General features: G+C 46.8%; 2 protein-coding genes across 2 annotated transcripts; one reads left to right on the top strand and one right to left on the bottom strand.

Moving 5' to 3' along the window:
- Positions 1-411: 411 nt before the first annotated feature.
- Positions 412-10,750, bottom strand: mrpl20 (mitochondrial ribosomal protein L20). The gene is made up of 4 exons (XM_079592267.1): positions 10,609-10,750; positions 6,672-6,782; positions 6,517-6,594; positions 412-1,872 (listed from the first exon to the last, which is right to left on the bottom strand). Exons 1-4 carry the CDS (start codon positions 10,693-10,695, stop codon positions 1,699-1,701), a joined length of 450 nt encoding a protein of 149 aa, XP_079448393.1. The 5' UTR covers positions 10,696-10,750; the 3' UTR covers positions 412-1,698.
- Positions 10,751-11,217: 467 nt separating this feature from the next.
- Positions 11,218-21,066, top strand: sdhb (succinate dehydrogenase complex, subunit B, iron sulfur (Ip)). The gene is made up of 8 exons (XM_079592255.1): positions 11,218-11,346; positions 14,723-14,856; positions 14,934-15,019; positions 15,795-15,931; positions 16,070-16,186; positions 16,381-16,482; positions 20,099-20,221; positions 20,714-21,066. The coding sequence occupies exons 1-8, from the start codon at positions 11,287-11,289 to the stop codon at positions 20,792-20,794; spliced, it is 840 nt and encodes a 279-aa protein (XP_079448381.1). The 5' UTR covers positions 11,218-11,286; the 3' UTR covers positions 20,795-21,066.
- Positions 21,067-21,484: the final 418 nt, after the last annotated feature.

Below are 21,484 nucleotides of genomic sequence, written 5' to 3'. Positions count from 1 at the left end.
TGCGACTTTTAAAAGATGATGGTTGGTTAATCTCAAGCAATATCTTGCAAATTTTCTCACCGAATCCCAAATCTGTTATTTTAGTATTTTTTGAAATACTTAAATCCTTATAAATTCTTTATAATAAATCTAATTATTTTCCTATGCAGATTTTATATTCATACATGTACGTTTTCAAATTGTAAACCTATTTTTTGGTATTCTTAGACGAGATAAAACATGACTTTTTATTTATTTTATTTCACCTTTATTTCACCAGGTTACTCGGTGTAGAACAAGTTCTCATTTGCAACCGCGACCTGACCAACTCGATCACCAGTTCATCCTCTCTAAACCCTAAAGCACTCACACATGTTTCATTTGCACGACCTACACACTTTTTACCTTCATTTATTTTTACATTTATTTTTTAACTTTTACATTTTTAACCCGTTCTTGTTTGTTTTACTGTCTAGTTGTGTGTCCTGTATTGTGCTGTGGTGTTGGTGAAGTGTTTTCTTTTACTATTCTTTATATTTTTGTTACTCTTAATCATGATTGTTGTGTTGTACTTCTGTTTTTACTGGTGTTCACATGAAGCACACTCCAGGCACTAACGTGTCTTACAAAATACTTCACAGTATTGATCCTGCTAAGCATGTTTTGAAAGATTTAAGATTAATATTTCATATACCTGTGAATTTTCAACATGGTTTCTTCAGTATTGCTCTCAAGAGGGACGGGGGAAGGAGAGAAGAAACTATACATATAAACACATTCCCAATAAGGGTAATAACCAGTAAGAATAATAAGAATAAACAATATTTCACACTATGAATATGTTACGATAAAAGTCCATAAAGTGATAATGTCAGTGTAATGAATCTGATAATGCTGAGAAAGTCTTTATAACTTCTGAACATCTCTGGCATATTTCTATAGATCATTTTTGTATTGAGTTTATATGCAAAAAAAAGTTTAGTGATTAATATATGAGTAGATAAGAATCATTACTGTTGAGCCAATATAACAGATTATATGGAGACACTGGATGACATGATCTCTGTGTATTACTCTATTCTAATGTATATTTGAGCTGACAGGAGACAGTGATTATGAATGCAGTGATTATGAATGCAGTGATTATGAATGCAGTGATTATGAATGCAGTGATTATGAATGCAGTGATTATGAATGCAGTGATTATGAATGCAGTGATTATGAATGCAGTGATTATGAATGCAGTGATTATGAATGCAGTGATTATGAATGCAGTGATTATGAATGCAGTGATTATGAATGCAGTGATTATGAATACAGTGATTATGAATGCAGTGATTATGAATGCAGTGATTATGAATGCAGTGATTATGAATACAGTGATTATGAATGCAGTGATTATGAATACAGTGATTATGAATGCAGTGATTATGAATGCAGTGATTATGAATACAGTGATTATGAATGCAGTGATTATGAATGCAGTGATTATGAATGCAGTGATTATGAATGCAGTGATTATGAATGCAGTGATTATGAATGCAGTGATTATGAATGCAGTGATTATGAATGCAGTGATTATGAATGCAGCACAACAGTCATTCAACAGGAAACAGTTTTATTTGATAAGCACAGGTATTTACACACAGCAGGTTCATCACTCTCTCTCTCTCACAGACACAGACACACACACACACACACACACACGCACACACAGGTTCAGTGCAGCTGTGTGATGCGCGAGAAGACTCCCGGCGGCTCGCTAGCGTCCCCCAGCGCGGCTCTGAATCCCTCCTGCTGCCGCGCGCGAGAGAGTTCTGCTAGCGCCTGGAAGGAGCGCGGCTCTGTGATTGACAGGTCACACAACACACGCCTGTTCAGCTGAACACTACACTGTAGAGGAGAGAGACACACACGTGTGTTACACAGCCGTCACGCGTGAGCCACACACACACACACACACTCACGCACACACACGCACTCACTCTCTCACACACACACACACACACACACACTCACTCACTCACTCACTCTCACACACACTCACTCACTCTCACACACACTCACCCTCGCGCACTCACTCTCGCCCACTCACTCTCTCACTCTCGCGCACTCACTCTCGCGCACTCACTCTCGCCCACTCACTCTCTCACTCTCGCGCACTCACTCTCGCGCACTCACTCTCTCACTCTCGCGCACTCACTCTCTCACTCTCGCCCACTCACTCTCGCGCACTCACTCTCGCCCACTCACTCTCGCCCACTCACTCTCTCACTCTCGCGCACTCACTCTCGCCCACTCACTCTCGCCCACTCACTCACTCACTCTCTCACTCTCGCGCACTCACTCTCTCACTCTCGCGCACTCACTCTCTCACTCTCGCCCACTCACTCTCGCGCACTCACTCTCGCCCACTCACTCTCGCCCACTCACTCTCTCACTCTCGCGCACTCACTCTCGCCCACTCACTCTCTCACTCTCGCCCACTCACTCTCTCCCACTCTCTCTCGCCCACTCTCTCTCGCCCACTCACTCTCTCCCACTCACTCTCGCGCACTCACTCTCGCCCACTCACTCTCGCGCACTCACTCTCGCGCACTCACTCTCGCCCACTCACTCTCGCGCACTCACTCTCGCCCACTCACTCTCGCCCACTCACTCTCGCGCACTCACTCTCGCCCACTCACTCACTCTCGCGCACTCACTCACTCACTCTCGCGCACTCACTATCACTCACTCACTCTCACTCACTCTCGTGCTCTCACTCTCGCCCACTCACTCTCTCCCACTCTCTCTCGCCCACTCACTCTCTCCCACTCACTCTCGCGCACTCACTCTCGCCCACTCACTCACTCTCGCGCACTCACTCACTCACTCACTCTCGCGCACTCACTCTCACTCACTCACTCTCACTCACTCTCGTGCTCTCACTCTCTCACTCTCGCGCACTCACTCGCGCGCACTCACTCACTCTCGCGCACTCACTCACTCTCGCGCACTCACTCTCACTCACTCTCTCACACTCACTCACCCACTCACTCTCTCACTCTCGTGCTCTCACTCTCGCGCACTCACTCTCTCACTCTCGCGCACTCACTCTCTCACTCTCGCCCACTCACTCTCGCGCACTCACTCTCGCCCACTCACTCTCGCCCACTCACTCTCTCACTCTCGCGCACTCACTCTCGCCCACTCACTCTCTCACTCTCGCCCACTCACTCTCGCCCACTCACTCTCGCGCACTCACTCTCGCCCACTCACTCTCTCACTCTCGCCCACTCACTCTCTCACTCTCGCCCACTCACTCTCTCACTCTCGCCCACTCACTCTCTCACTCTCTCACTCTCGCCCACTCACTCTCTCCCACTCTCTCTCGCCCACTCTCTCTCGCCCACTCACTCTCTCCCACTCACTCTCGCGCACTCACTCTCGCGCACTCACTCACTCACTCACTCTCGCGCACTCACTCTCACTCACTCACTCTCACTATCACTCACTCACTCTCACTCACTCTCGTGCTCTCACTCTCGCCCACTCACTCTCTCCCACTCTCTCTCTCCCACTCTCTCTCGCCCACTCACTCTCTCCCACTCACTCTCGCGCACTCACTCTCGCCCACTCACTCTCGCGCACTCACTCACTCACTCACTCTCGCGCACTCACTCTCACTCACTCTCGTGCTCTCACTCTCGCCCACTCACTCTCTCACTCTCGCCCACTCACTCTCTCACTCTCGCGCACTCACTCGCGCGCACTCACTCACTCGCGCGCACTCACTCACTCTCGCGCACTCACTCACTCTCGCGCACTCACTCTCACTCACTCTCTCTCACTCTCGTGCTCTCACTCTCGCCCACTCACTCACTCACTCTCGCGCACTCACTCACTCACTCTCGCGCACTCACTCACTCTCACGCACTCACTCTCGCGCTCACACTCACTCTCTCACACTCTCGCGCACTCACTCTCTCACTCTCGTGCTCTCACTCTTGTGCTCTCACTCTCTCACTCTCGCCCACTCACTCTCTCACTCTCGTGCTCTCACTCTCGCGCACTCACTCTCGCCCACTCACTCACTCACTCTCGCCCACTCACTCTCTCACTCTCGCCCACTCACTCACTCACTCTCGCGCACTCACTCACTCACTCTCGCGCTCACACTCACTCACTCTCGCCCACTCACTCACTCACTCTCGCCCACTCACTCACTCACTTTCACTCACTCTCTCACTCACTCACTCACGCGCACTCACTCTCGCGCACTCACTCACTCTCGCGCACTCACTCACTCTCGCGCACTCACTCTCCCGCTCACTCTCTCTCCCGCGCACTCACTCACTCTCGCGCACTCACTCTCCCGCTCACTCTCTCTCCCGCTCACTCTCTCACTCTCGCGCACTCACTCACTCACTCTCGCGCACTCACTCACTCACTCTCGCGCACTCACTCACTCACTCTCGCGCGCACACTCACTCTCGCACACTCACTCTCGCACACTCACTCTCGCACACTCACTCACTCTCGCACACTCACTCACTCTCGCGCACTCACTCACTCTCGCGCACTCACTCACTCTCGCGCACTCACTCACTCTCGCGCACTCACTCACTCTCGCGCACTCACTCACTCTCGCGCACTCACTCACTCTCGCGCACTCACTCACTCTCGCGCACTCACTCACTCTCGCGCACTCACTCACTCTCGCGCACTCACTCACTCTCGCGCACTCACTCACTCTCGCGCACTCACTCACTCTCGCGCACTCACTCACTCTCGCGCACTCACTCACTCTCGCGCACTCACTCACTCTCGCGCACTCACTCACTCTCGCGCACTCACTCACTCTCGCGCACTCACTCACTCTCGCGCACTCACTCACTCTCGCGCACTCACTCACTCTCGCGCACTCACTCACTCTCGCGCACTCACTCACTCTCGCGCACTCACTCACTCTCGCGCACTCACTCACTCTCGCGCACTCACTCACTCTCGCGCACTCACTCACTCTCGCGCACTCACTCACTCACTCTCGCGCTCACTCTCTCACACTCACTCTCCCGCACTCACTCTCGCGCACTCACTCACTCACTCTCGCGCACTCACTCACTCACTCTCGCACAGTCACTCTCGCACACTCACTCACTCACTCTCGCGCACTCACTCTCGCACACTCACTCACTCTCGCACACTCACTCACTCGCGCACACTCACTCGCGCACACTCACTCGCGCACACTCACTCGCGCACACTCACTCGCGCACACTCACTCGCGCACACTCACTCACTCGCGCACACTCACTCACTCGCGCACACTCACTCACTCGCGCACACTCACTCACTCGCGCACACTCACTCACTCTCGCACACACACTCACTCTCGCACACACACTCACTCTCGCACACACACTCACTCTCGCACACACACTCACTCTCGCACACACACTCACTCTCGCACACACACTCACTCTCGCACACACACTCACTCTCGCACACACACTCACTCTCGCACACACACTCACTCTCGCACACACACTCACTCTCGCACACTCACTCACTCTCGCACACACACTCACTCTCGCACACACACTCACTCTCGCACACACACTCACTCTCGCACTCACTCTCGCACTCACTCTCGCACTCACTCTCGCACTCACTCTCGCACACACACTCACTCTCGCACACACACTCACTCTCGCACACACACTCACTCGCGCACACTCACTCGCGCACACTCACTCGCGCACACTCACTCGCGCACACTCACTCACTCGCGCACACTCACTCACTCGCGCACACTCACTCACTCGCGCACACTCACTCACTCGCGCACACTCACTCACTCTCGCACACACACTCACTCTCGCACACACACTCACTCTCGCACACACACTCACTCTCGCACACACACTCACTCTCGCACACACACTCACTCTCGCACACACACTCACTCTCGCACACACACTCACTCTCGCACACACACTCACTCTCGCACACTCACTCACTCTCGCACACACACTCACTCTCGCACACACACTCACTCTCGCACACACACTCACTCTCGCACACACACTCACTCTCGCACTCACTCTCGCACTCACTCTCGCACTCACTCTCGCACTCACTCTCGCACACACACTCACTCTCGCACACACACTCACTCTCGCACACACACTCACTCTCGCACTCACTCTCGCACTCACTCTCGCACTCACTCTCGCACTCACTCTCGCACTCACTCTCGCACTCGCACTCACTCTCGCACACACACTCACTCTCGCACACACACTCACTCTCGCACACACACTCACTCTCGCACACACACTCACTCTCGCACACACACTCACTCTCGCACACACACTCACTCTCGCACACACACTCACTCTCGCACACACACTCACTCTCGCACACACACTCACTCTCGCACACACACTCACTCTCGCACACACACTCACTCTCGCACACACACTCACTCTCGCACACACACTCACTCTCGCACACACACTCACTCTCGCACACACACACACACACACTCACCTTCAGCAGGTTGTGTATGAGCGCAGGATACTTTAGTTGGTGTTCTCTGGTGGCACCGGCGATGCGCGAAATCCACAGCTGCACACACACACAGATCATGAGTGATTGACAGGTGAGATAACGCTTATGTGTGTGTGTGTGTGTGTGTTCTCTACCTGTCTCATGTTGCGGCGCTTGGCTTTCCGGCCTTTGCTAGCGTAGATGAAGGCTCTGCGAACGGCTCGCACCGCTAGACTGTAGCAGCGGTTCTTCCTGCCACGGAAGTGCTGCAGACACACACATCAGACTCATTCACTGAACACACACACACACACATCAGACTCATTCACTGAACACACACACACATCAGACTCATTCACTGAACACACACACACATCAGACTCATTCACTGAACACACACACACATCAGACTCATTCACTGAACACACACACACATCAGACTCATTCACTGAACACACACACACACACATCAGACTCATTCACTGAACACACACACATCAGACTCATTCACTGAACACACACACACACACATCAGACTCATTCACTGAACACACACACACACACATCAGACTCATTCACTGAACACACACACACATCAGACTCATTCACTGAACACACACACACATCAGACTCATTCACTGAACACACACACACATCAGACTCATTCACTGAACACACACACACATCAGACTCATTCACTGAACACACACACACATCAGACTCATTCACTGAACACACACACACATCAGACTCATTCACTGAACACACACACACATCAGACTCATTCACTGAACACACACACACATCAGACTCATTCACTGAACACACACACACATCAGACTCATTCACTGAACACACACACACATCAGACTCATTCACTGAACACACACACACACACACACATCAGACTCATTCACTGAACACACACACACACACACACATCAGACTCATTCACTGAACACACACACACACACACATCAGACTCATTCACTGAACACACACACACACACACATTCACTGAACACACACACACATCAGACTCATTCACTGAACACACACACACACACACACACACACACACACACACATTCACTGAATACACACACACACACACATCAGACTCATTCCCTGAACACACACACACATCAGACTCATTCACTGAACACACACACACACACACATCAGACTCATTCACTGAACACACACACACACACACACACATCAGACTCATTCACTGAACACACACACACACACACTAGGGCTGCACGATATGAGGATAACATTAGAGGATAACACGATAACATTGTTTAATATTGCGATGACGATATGACTGCCGATAAATGTGATTGTTAGCTACACTGTCCCATGTCTTAGTGCTTTACTAGGTGCTTTGTGTGATAGGTCAAACGTTTATTACCTGCCTGGTTCAGAATACACGATTTTAGCACGATCCGTTTGACGTATGGGTGTCGTGGAGATTCGTAATAACGACAACGGGCGTCGGGACGCAAGATTCGATCGTTTCATCTCGTATAGTGTGTGATAGTGTGCGACAGCCTGCGTCGCGTCTGCGATGCCTCACGACAGAGACTGTACAGGGTCGGGTTCCCACTCTAAATCACATGTAAAATTCCCTGACTTCCACTGACTAAAAAGATGCATTTCCATGACCTAGCACCGAGCTGTTTTGTTTTGTAGAAAGCCTTTCTTTAAAGTAAATTTGTTTTGTATAAATTGTATCTTAATTTTAAACATTTTTGGCCTGTATTTAATAAATGAGAAGCAAATATATAGCCGACAACAACCATGGAGGCGCGCCGCGGTCACTTGCACTGCACGTGAACTGGAGCACATCTCATCACAACCGAAACTGTGTATGCCTCACATGAGAAATACACCTGAAGACAGCTTGGAATGTCTTTAAACGAAACAATTCAAAACGAAAAGAAATAGGCTACTCTCGGATGATGTAATCAATGATGTGGGGCCTGATATTAATTTATGTGATATTCATGCTTTTTTCTTACAGTAAAGCACAGTCCACAAACACCCTCCCTATAATAAGACACATCTCTGGAGGCACGCTCAAGCACACTCATCTCATCCCTTTTCCCACATTTGTAGTAATGACTCTATAACCAAACCGGAAATTGTAACGCGTGTGCACGCGAAAAGTCCATATTATTATTATTTTGCAGAGGTCCCCTCAGGGGCTCCGTAGAGAGATGTGTGAAACAGCGCGATAAAGACATTCGGTATAGAAAAATTACATTTGGATAAATGGAAACTAACATTTAAAGCAACAAACTAAATTCCCTGATTTCCCCTGACTTGGACAAACACTATATAAAATTCCCTGACTTTCAATGTCTGGAATAGACCTTTAAAAATTCCTTGACCCGTGCGAACCCTGACTATAGCATGTCTAATTCTTTAACGGTCCTCCACGACGGGTTGAATATGTGAGCGAGGCGAGACGTGAGTGAGTGCAACAGTGAGTGTGTGTGTGCACCAGTGAGCGTGTGAGCGTATGTGAGTGTGTGTGTGCGTGAGTGAGTGAGTGTGTGTGTGTGTGTGTGTGCGTGCGTGAGTGAGCGAGGGACAGTGAGTGAGTGTGTGTGTGTGTGTGTGCGTGCGTGAGTGTGTGTGTGTGTGCGTGAGTGAGCGAGTGAGTGAGCGAGGGACAGTGAGTGAGTGTGTGTGTGTGTGTGTGAGTGAGCGAGGGACAGTGAGTGAGTGTGTGTGTGTGTGTGCGTGAGTGAGCGAGTGAGTGAGTGTGTGTGTGTGTGTGTGCGTGAGTGAGCGAGTGAGTGAGCGAGGGACAGTGAGTGAGTGTGTGTGTGTGTGTGTGTGAGTGAGCGAGTGAGTGAGCGAGGGACAGTGAGTGAGTGTGTGTGTGTGTGTGTGCGTGCGTGAGTGTGTGTGTGTGTGCGTGAGTGAGCGAGTGAGTGAGCGAGGGACAGTGAGTGAGTGTGTGTGTGTGTGTGTGAGTGAGCGAGGGACAGTGAGTGAGTGTGTGTGTGTGTGTGCGTGAGTGAGCGAGTGAGTGAGTGTGTGTGTGTGTGTGTGCGTGAGTGAGCGAGTGAGTGAGCGAGGGACAGTGAGTGTGTGTGTGTGTGTGTGTGTGTGAGTGAGCGAGTGAGTGAGCGAGGGACAGTGAGTGAGTGTGTGTGTGAGTGAGTGAGTGAGCGAGGGACAGTGAGTGAGTGTGTTTGTGTGTCTGTGCGTGCAAGTGAATGTTTGCGAGTGAATGTGTGTGTGACGGCACGCGATGACTGGTCGGAAAGCAACGTGTTGTCTGACATGTTTCTTGTCCACGATTTTAGGACCAAAAACGTGTAAGTTAGTGCTAATCTGAACCAGGCATTATTCATCGTGTCAGGCTGTCTGTTGCGATGTGTTCATCGCGGGAGTTCATATCGCGATGACGATGAAAATTCGATGTATCGTTCAGCCCTAACACACACACACACACACACACACACACACACACACACACACACCACAGCATCCCAGCGAACAGGACCGTTCCCTCAAAGTTATGAACGAACATTCCTCCAGTAACGTTAATAACATGTTTGTTCAAGGTTATCTTTTATAACGGTCTCAAAACGCCAGAACTAAAACATTATTTATACATCGTTCATGGAGTGTTTTTCTGAAATGTTTGAGCTTGACGTTCATTTTTAAATGTTACTATTTGTTTCAGAACATTCAGACAGACAGACAGTTATATAGATAGATAGTCAGTTAGACAGACAGACAGGCAGGCAGACAGATGGACAGATAGATAATCAGACAGACAGACAGTCAGATAGACAGACAGACAGATAGACAGACAGACAGACAGTAAGTCAGACAGATAGACAGACAGGCAGGCAGACAGATAGATAATCAGACAGACAGACAGACAGACAGGCAGATGGACAGATAGACAGACAGACAGACAGACAGGCAGGCAGACAGACAGGCAGACAGATAGATAGACAGACAGACAGGCAGGCAGGCAGGCAGACAGACAGTCAGACAGATAGACAGTCAGACAGACAGACAGTCAGACAGACAGACAGATCTGCACATGTCTCCTCTCACCCGCGCGTTCTTCAGCAGCTCCTGCACCTTCCAGTACCGGTCGGGTCCGCGGTTCCGGATCCAGCAGGAGAGCGTGAGGAACACCATAATGATCGATCAATCAATCAATCACACTGATCGATCTAACGAGCTACTGATGATCAACGGCAACGGTAATGTGTGACCTCGAGCTCTCGTGCACAATGCACAGTTAGCCTGCACCGGTGAAGTACGTCATATCCGGGGCACACGAGCCAATAAAAGTCTAATGAGAGCACAGATGCTTTATCTTAAATTACACTGTACACATACATTACTATTATTATTCAAACGCTATAAAATACAAATACCAATAACTAATAATAATTAATAAGACAGTAGAACACCGTCAAAAAAATGTTTTTCACTAGTAATGTATGTGGTTTACTCTCGGTTAAATGTACTTCGTGCGGATAATATTTTTTATAAATTTGCGATAAGTTAAACATTCAACTGTAATTAATATATAGCGATACACAATCAGTTATATCACTCGCGGGCTGTGCTCAAACCCTACTAATCTGCCTTCCTAGTGCGCAGCATCTGAGGGCGTCAGACGCGCTATCCTCCCTCCACAGGAAGCAGCGCGTGTGGTCTGAGGCGCGGCCCGCGCGGTGCACTCTGGGCCGCTGGAGGACCGAGGGTCAGACTGACGCGATCATGGCCGCTGTGTGTTTCTCCTTGAGCCGCTGCGCTGCCGTCCACCGACCCGCGATCACGGTAAACAACAGCAGAGCCCGAGCTCACACCGACACCACACCACACCCGTGTCTTCACTGAACACACGCGGGTACTACTGAGGGTTGTGTCGCACGGTCGTGAATATGAAATGACGAGCGGCTGTTCTATAGTATAGGGATGATGTGGGCACTGATATAGAGTAATGTGGAGTATTTTATATTTGATCCATCAGAAAGCATTAATATGCTGCTATCAGTGCTGTTGGTGTTCATAAAGAATGAATGGAATCCGAGGAATGCTTCAGTTCACATAGAAAAACCTAAAAATGCTCAAAATTCAAACTAAACATGCTCTAACTTTACCAAAAAAATGATTTTATAATGTGTGCATGTGTATCTGAACGCACACTGAAGAGAAGCTGGCTTTAGGACCCAGAGGAACAGCTCATCTGCTCCATATACAGATATAAGCACATCTAGAGTTATGAAATATCATCTTATATTATTATTTCCACAAGAGGTCGACAGACACAATGTCAGATATTTAGAGCTGAATTAAAAGGGTTATGCATGAAATTATGAGTTATTTTGAATTTAAGTTGAAAGAATGTGAGGAATGTGCTCCTAACTTACTATTTATTTATTATGTATTGGTCAAATCTAGAAATTTAAAGGTTAAAAAAAAACCTCCCAAAAAATAGAATCAAAATGAAATATAATAACCTTTCTCTACAAAAAAAGTATAATTTTAAGGGCTTCGGGTCATTTTGACCTGCGAGGGAAAGGTTAGTTATAGGGAAAGGTTAGTTATAGGGAAAGGTTAGTTATAGGGAAAGGTTAGTTATAGGGAAGGGTTAGTTATAGGGAAAGGTTAGTTATAGGGAAAGGTTAGTTATAGGGAAAGGTAAGTTATAGGGAAAGGTTAGTTATAGGGAAAGGTTAGTTATAGGGAAAGGTAAGTTATAGGGAAAGGTTAGTTATAGGGAAAGGTTAGTTATAGGGAAAGGGTTAGTTATAGGGAAAGGTTAGTTATAGGGAAAGGTTAGTTATAGGGAAAGGTTAGTTATAGGGAAAGGTTAGTTATAGGGAAAGGTTAGTTATAGGGAAAGGTTAGTTATAGGGAAGGGTTAGTTATAGGGAAAGGTTAGTTATAGGGAAAGGTTAGTTATAGGGAAAGGTAAGTTATAGGGAAAGGTTAGTTATAGGGAAAGGTTAGTTATAGGGAAAGGTTAGTTATAGGGAAAGGTTAGTTATAGGGAAAGGTTAGTTATAGGGAAAGGTTAGTTATAGGGAAAGGTAAGTTATAGGGAAAGGTTAGTTATAGGGAAAGGTTAGTTATAGGGAAAGGTTAGTTATAGGGAAAGGTTAGTTATAGGGAAAGGTTAGTTATAGGGAAAGGTTAGTTATAGGGAAAGGTTAGTTATAGGGAAAGGTTAGTTATAGGGAAAGGTTATAGGGAAAGGTTATAGGGAAAGGTTATAGGGAAAGGTTAGTTATAGGGAAAGGTTAGTTATAGGGAAAGGTTAGTTATAGGGAAAGGTTAGTTATAGGGAAAGGTTAGTTATAGGGAAAGGTTAGTTATAGGGAAAGGTTAGTTATAGGGAAAGGTTAGTTATAGGGAAAGGTTAGTTATAGGGAAAGGTTATAGGGAAAGGTTAGTTATAGGGAAAGGTTATAGGGAAAGGTTAGTTATAGGGAAAGGTTAGTTATAGGGAAAGGTTAGTTATAGGGAAAGGTTATAGGGAAAGGTTAGTTATAGGGAAAGGTTAGTTATAGGGAAAGGTTATAGGGAAAGGTTAGTTATAGGGAAAGGTTAGTTATAGGGAAAGTTTAGTTATAGGGAAAGGTTAGTTATAGGGAAAGGTTAGTTATAGGGAAAGGTTAGTTATAGGGAAAGGTTAGTTATAGGGAAAGGTTAGTTATAGGGAAAGGTTATAGGGAAAGGTTAGTTATAGGGAAAGGTTATAGGGAAAGGTTAGTTATAGGGAAAGGTTAGTTATAGGGAAAGGTTAGTTATAGGGAAAGGTTATAGGGAAAGGTTAGTTATAGGGAAAGGTTAGTTATAGGGAAAGGTTATAGGGAAAGGTTAGTTATAGGGAAAGGTTAGTTATAGGGAAAGTTTAGTTATAGGGAAAGGTTAGTTATAGGGAAAGGTTAGTTATAGGGAAGGGTTAGTTATAGGGAAAGGTTAGTTATAGGGAAAGGTTAGTTATAGGGAAGGGTTAGTTATAGGGGAAAGGTTATAGGGAAATTATAGGGAAAGGTTAGTTATAGGGAAGGGTTAGTTATAGGGAAAGGTTAGTTATAGGGAAAGGTTAGTTATAGGGAAGGGTTAGTTATAGGGAAAGGTTAGTTATAGGGAAAGGTTAGTTATAGGGAAAGGTTAGTTATAGGGAAAGGTTAGTTATAGGGAAAGGTTATAGGGAAAGGTTAGTTATAGGGAAAGGTTAGTTATAGGGAAAGGTTAGTTATAGGGAAAGGTTAGTTATAGGGAAAGGTTAGTTATAGGGAAAGGTTAGTTATAGGGAAGGGTTAGTTATAGGGAAGGGTTAGTTATAGGGAAAGGTTAGTTATAGGGAAAGGTTAGTTATAGGGAAAGGTTAGTTATAGGGAAAGGTTAGTTATAGGGAAAGGTTAGTTATAGGGAAGGGTTAGTTATAGGGAAAGGTTAGTTATAGGGAAAGGTTAGTTATAGGGAAAGGTTAGTTATAGGGAAAGGTTAGTTATAGGGAAAGGTTAGTTATAGGGAAGGGTTAGTTATAGGGAAGGGTTAGTTATAGGGAAAGGTTAGTTATAGGGAAAGGTTAGTTATAGGGAAGGGTTAGTTATAGGGAAAGGTTAGTTATAGGGAAAGGTTAGTTATAGGGAAAGGTTAGTTATAGGGAAAGGTTAGTTATAGGGAAGGGTTAGTTATAGGGAAAGGTTAGTTATAGGGAAAAAGCGCATACGAAGGTTTCGGACCTAAAGAGTGTTTCTTGTGTGTGTTTGCCGCTTTCCCACGACACAGTACCAGCTCCACTGTGTAGAAGTTGTACCGGCACCTGCTTCCAGATTCTTTGTTTCGTATCACCTCCGGCGAGGTTCTGAGCGAGCCGACGCGATACTAAACTGTGACGTGACACACGGCAGACTGCTGATTGCTGATTGGTCAGAGAGAATCGTCACTATTCACTGCGTCATCACTGCACACGCCAGACGGAGTATCCTGAGTAACCCCGACGTTTTTGAATAGTTTGGCCAGAGATTGCGTGATATACCCATTACTAATATTATGTAAAACAGCATACACTCGATTTCCTCCATTGTCCTGTGTGTGTGGGTAGCGGGTGTGTGTCGTGTCGCTATGACGACCAGGTACTATTGTGGAGGTACTATCTATCGGTCCTGTTGTGTGTGTGTGTGTGTGTGTTCTCCAGGCGGTGCGGTTCGCGCAGACACTAGCGGTTCCCGCGGCTCAGCCCAGGATGAAGACGTTCCAGATCTACCGCTGGGACCCGGACACCGTCGGGGACAAACCGCGCATGCAGACGTACGAGATCGACCTCAACACGTGAGTGGAGCCGCCGCCGCCGCCGCTCAGAGTCATGGAGTGTGTGCGCGCGACTGAGTGTGTGTTGTGTCCCTCAGCTGCGGGCCGATGGTTCTGGACGCGCTCATCAAGATCAAGAACGAGATGGACGGCACGCTGACCTTCAGGCGCTCCTGCAGAGAGGGTGAGGCGCGCCAACGGGTCATCACGGCGGGCAACATTTTTACGTTAAAAAAAAAAAAATTAAAAAAAATGAATGTACTATATTTTAGTTTGAAATGTTTTTTATTTAAGATTTTGCATTTTTATGGTACTAAATTATATTGACGCTGCATTTATAATCCATTTATTCACGTTTTGAACATTGATCTGAAAATGTCCAGCGTGAACTGGTAAATCCTGAACGCTTTAGAGCGACAGACTGAAGTTTCTCTTCTCAAACACGACACTTCACAGCAGATTATTGCTGAAGAGAAAACAGTTTTAAAAAGTGATCCTAAGTTACAGAACGTTTATTGTTATGAAAAATTTGCATAAATACTACTTAAAATGTTTATATGAAATCTTTATTTTCAAAAACACGTTTTACTCTAAAACGGCAAGAAAATCAAAGGGTTAAACCGGTTCTGGGTTTCCGGTCTAATCCGTTCTGGTTGTGATCTGGTCTGATCCGGTCTGATCTGGTTGTGATCTAGTTGTGATCCGGTCTGATCTGGATCTGGTTGTGATCTGGTCTGATCCGGTCTGGTTGTGATCCGGATCTGGTTGTGATCCGGTCTGGTTGTGATCTGGTCTGATCCGGTCTGGTTGTGATCCGGATCTGGTTGTGATCCGGTCTGATCCGGATTCGGTTGTGATCTGGTCTGATCCGGTCTGGTTGTGATCCGGATTCGGTTGTGATCTGGTTGTGATCCGGTCTGGTTGTGATCCGGTCTGATCCGGTTGTGTCTGTTCTACAGGAATCTGTGGATCCTGCGCTATGAACATCAACGGTGGAAACACGTTAGCGTGTCTGAACAAGATCGACACAAACACCAGCAAAGTGTCGAAGATCTACCCACTGCCACACATGTACGTGGTGAAGGACCTGGTGCCGGTGAGTGTGTGTGTGTGTGTGTGTGTGAGAGTGAGAGAGTGAGTGAGTAAGTCTGTGTGAGAGAGAGTGAGAGTGTGTGTGTGTGTGTGTGTGTGTGTGTGTGTGTGTGTGTGTGTGAACGCTGTCTGTCTCCTGCAGGACATGAGCAACTTCTACGCTCAGTATAAATCCATCGAGCCGTACCTGAAGAAGAAAGACGAGTCCAGAGAGGGCAAAGAGCAGTACCTGCAGAGTGTGGAGGACCGAGAGAAGCTGGTACACACACACACACACACACACACACACTCACACACTCACTCTCTCTCTTACACACTCTTTCTCTCACACACACACTCACTCAATCACTTACTCACTCTCTCACCTACTCTCTCTCTCACACACACACACACACACACACACACACACACACACACACGTGTCTGTGGTCTCACTGTGTGTGTGTGTGTCAGGATGGCCTGTACGAGTGTATCCTGTGTGCGTGCTGCAGCACCAGCTGTCCCAGTTACTGGTGGAACGGAGACAAGTATCTGGGCCCGGCCGTCCTCATGCAGGTCAGTCCACACACACACACATCCTCTACACACAGATCATGCAGGTCAGTCCACACACACACACACATCCTCTACACACAGATCATGCAGGTCAGTCCACACACACACACACACACACCCTCTAAACATCATGTCACGTCTCCTCAGCTAATCCGCCTCGCCACACATGTTCGTTTATCCGGGAGTGACGCGCGGCCAAGATGGCGACGGCCGGCTCCGCCCACTCTGGGCTTCAGAAACACTACGGTGACGTCACACACACTACGTAGTGTTTACACAGTCAACGGTCAGCACGCGTGTCCCTCCAACGCCGTAAAATAAAACTCCAGGACTTCAAGCACTACTTTCTGGTGTTCAAGGAAGAGATCTTTATTATCTTTCAAATTCTAAAAACAGTAAATAGATAAAAAATAAACTAATAATACAAAACGGTTCTAATAAAATGCAGCACAGGAAACACTGAAAGAACACCGTGTCAAAGATATCACTCTACATCTCCACCTGAACTCTACATCTCCACCTGTACTCTACATCTCCACCTGATCTCCACCTGAACTCTATATCTCCACCTGAACTCTACATCTCCACCTGAACTCTACATCTCCACCTGAACTCTACATCTCCACCTGAACTCTACATCTCCACCTGAACTCTACATCTCCACCTGATCTCCACCTGAACTCTATATCTCCACCTGAACTCTACATCTCCACCTGAACTCTACATCTCCACCTGATCTCCACCTGAACTCTATATCTCCACCTGAACTCTACATCTCCACCTGTACTCTACATCTCCACCTGTACTCTACATCTCCACCTGATCTCCACCTGAACTCTATATCTCCACCTGAACTCTATATCTCCACCTGAACTCTACATCTCCACCTGAACTCTATATCTCCACCTGAACTCTACATCTCCACCTGAACTCTACATCTCCACCTGAACTCTATATCTCCACCTGAACTCTACATCTCCACCTGAACTCTACATCTCCACCTGTACTCTACATCTCCACCTGATCTCCACCTGAACTCTATATCTCCACCTGAACTCTACATCTCCACCTGAACTCTACATCTCCACCTGATCTCCACCTGAACTCTATATCTCCACCTGAACTCTACATCTCCACCTGAACTCTACATCTCCACCTGAACTCTACATCTCCACCTGACTCTACATCTCCACCTGATCTCCACCTGAACTCTATATCTCCACCTGAACTCTACATCTCCACCTGAACTCTACATCTCCACCTGAACTCTATATCTCCACCTGATCTCCACCTGAACTCTATATCTCCACCTGAACTCTATATCTCCACCTGAACTCTACATCTCCACCTGAACTCTACATCTCCACCTGACTCTACATCTCCACCTGAACTCTACATCTCCACCTGAACTCTACATCTCCACCTGAACTCTACATCTCCACCTGAACTCTATATCTCCACCTGACTCTACATCTCCACCTGAACTCTACATCTCCACCTGACTCTACATCTCCACCTGAACTCTACATCTCCACCTGAACTCTACATCTCCACCTGAACTCTACATCTCCACCTGACTCTATATCTCCACCTGAACTCTACATCTCCACCTGAACTCTACATCTCCACCTGAACTCTACATCTCCACCTGAACTCTACATCTCCACCTGAACTCTACATCTCCACCTGAACTCTACATCTCCACCTGAACTCTACATCTCCACCTGACTCTACATCTCCACCTGAACTCTACATCTCCACCTGAACTCTACATCTCCACCTGAACTCTACATCTCCACCTGAACTCTACATCTCCACCTGAACTCTACATCTCCACCTGAACTCTACATCTCCACCTGAACTCTACATCTCCACCTGAACTCTACATCTCCACCTGAACTCTACATCTCCACCTGAACTCTACATCTCCACCTGACTCTACATCTCCACCTGAACTCTACATCTCCACCTGAACTCTACATCTCCACCTGACTCTACATCTCCACCTGAACTCTACATCTCCACCTGAACTCTACATCTCCACCTGAACTCTGCATCTCCACCTGAACTCTACATCTCCACCTGAACTCTACATCTCCACCTGAACTCTACATCTCCACCTGAACTCTACATCTCCACCTGACTCTACATCTCCACCTGAACTCTACATCTCCACCTGAACTCTACATCTCCACCTGAACTCTACATCTCCACCTGAACTCTACATCTCCACCTGACTCTACATCTCCACCTGAACTCTACATCTCCACCTGAACTCTACATCTCCACCTGAACTCTGCATCTCCACCTGAACTCTACATCTCCACCTGAACTCTACATCTCCACCTGAACTCTACATCTCCACCTGAACTCTACATCTCCACCTGACTCTACATCTCCACCTGAACTCTACATCTCCACCTGAACTCTACATCTCCACCTGAACTCTACATCTCCACCTGAACTCTACATCTCCACCTGACTCTACATCTCCACCTGAACTCTACATCTCCACCTGAACTCTACATCTCCACCTGAACTCTACATCTCCACCTGAACTCTACATCTCCACCTGAACTCTACATCTCCACCTGAACTCTACATCTCCACCTGAACTCTACATCTCCACCTGAACTCTACATCTCCACCTGAACTCTACATCTCCACCTGAACTCTACATCTCCACCTGAACTCTACATCTCCACCTGAACTCTACATCTCCACCTGACTCTATATCTCCACCTGAACTCTACATCTCCACCTGAACTCTACATCTCCACCTGACTCTACATCTCCACCTGACTCTACATCTCCACCTGACTCTACATCTCCACCTGACTCTATATCTCCACCTGAACTCTACATCTCCACCTGACTCTACATCTCCACCTGACTCTACATCTCCACCTGACTCTACATCTCCACCTGACTCTACATCTCCACCTGAACTCTACATCTCCACCTGACTCTACATCTCCACCTGAACTCTACATCTCCACCTGAACTCTACATCTCCACCTGAACTCTACATCTCCACCTGAACTCTACATCTCCACCTGACTCTACATCTCCACCTGAACTCTACATCTCCACCTGAACTCTACATCTCCACCTGACTCTACATCTCCACCTGAACTCTACATCTCCACCTGAACTCTACATCTCCACCTGAACTCTACATCTCCACCTGAACTCTATATCTCCACCTGAACTCTATATCTCCACCTGAACTCTACATCACCACCTGAACTCTACATCTCCACCTGAACTCTACATCTCCACCTGAACTCTACATCTCCACTCACCGCAGCGCTCCTCTTCCGTGGCAAGCAAGTACGGAGAATATGTGCGTATTTTTTAAAGGTGCAGTGTGTAATATTTAGGAGGATCTGTCGACAGAATGCAATATCATATACATAACTATGTGTTCAGTGGTGTATAAAGATCTCACTACACACCGCGGTCCGCTTACAAATGCGTTGTCACTATGTTGTTCTTCGTGTAAAGAAGCGAGCTGAAGTCAGCGAATAAACCACTCTAGAATAAAGTGATGGTCCAGCTAAAGCTAGCTGTACAGTCCGCTCTCTGAAACGGTGGCTTTGCTGTTGTGTTTCAGGCGTACCGCTGGATGATCGACTCGCGTGACGACTTCACTGAGGAGAGGCTCTCTAAACTGCAGGACCCGTTCTCTCTGTACCGCTGTCACACCATCATGAACTGCACCAAAACCTGCCCGAAGGTGAAGCACACTGACCTCTGACCTCTGCTGATGCTCACTTACATGTGTTCTGATGCTCGCTTACATGTGTTCTGATGCTCGCTTACATGTGTTCTGATGCTCACCTACATGTGTTCTGATGCTCACCTACATGTGTTCTGATGCTCACCTACATGTGTTCTGATGCTCACCTACATGTGTTCTGATGCTCACTTACATGTGTTCTGATGCTCACCTACATGTGTTCTGATGCTCTCTTACATGTGTTCTGATGCTCGCTTACATGTGTTCTGATGCTCGCTTACATGTGTTCTGATGCTCGCTTACATGTGTTCTGATGCTCACCTACATGTGTTCTGATGCTCACCTACATGTGTTCTGATGCTCACCTACATGTGTTCTGATGCTCACCTACATGTGTTCTGATGCTCACCTACATGTGTTCTGATGCTCACCTACATGTGTTCTGATGCTCACCTACATGTGTTCTGATGCTCACTTCTCGTCCCGCAGGGTTTGAATCCAGGCAAAGCCATCGCCGAGATCAAGAAGATGATGGCCACGTACAAGGAGAAGAAAATGGCATCAGCGTAAAACACTGAAGATGTTCAAAGACCAGCTCTCTCACACACACACACACACACACACACCTAGACACTCTGGACAGGACACAGATCATGTGACCTGAACTCTCCTCGCTGTTCATCACTCCATAAACACGGATACGCTTACGTGTTTGAGTTTAAGATCTTTGACTCTTTTATCTGTATATTAAATCTAATATACTCTGTATATTAAATAATAAATGCTTGAAGTTGAAATAAATACATTAAAGTTCACATCAAAATGTTCTGTGTTTTAACCGACTTGATCTCTGCAAAAACAGTGTTTGATGGACGTTTTCCTCAGATGTGCAGAAGTGGCCTCGCTCTTCTTTCTGACTCTCACTCTCTCATGTTCCAATAATAAAGTGTTGATGAACTCTGAAATAACACAAATGGAAGTGTTGGAATGATCAAAACGCATATATTTGAGCTGCTTAGTCTAATTTCCAGCTTTTAACCTCATCTTTTATTTCACATTTAATAACAAAGTTGTTGCCCAAAGTGCTTTACAGTTATAATTAAAACATACAAAAACATTTACCATGCCTAGACGACTGAAGGTGAGGGAAACATCTCTTTTACTGTACAGTACAACTCATACACAAATAAATTAAAGTAAAAAATACAGCCGAAATGTGTATTTGTATAAAATGAAAGACTATACTGTTGTCCGCCCGCG

This window comes from Phoxinus phoxinus (assembly GCF_949152265.1).
Source record: "Phoxinus phoxinus genome assembly, chromosome: 20".
NCBI classification, from domain to species: Eukaryota; Metazoa; Chordata; class Actinopteri; order Cypriniformes; family Leuciscidae; genus Phoxinus; species Phoxinus phoxinus.
Note: the sequence above shows the minus strand (reverse complement) of the source record. Positions and strands in the feature narration are given on the sequence as shown.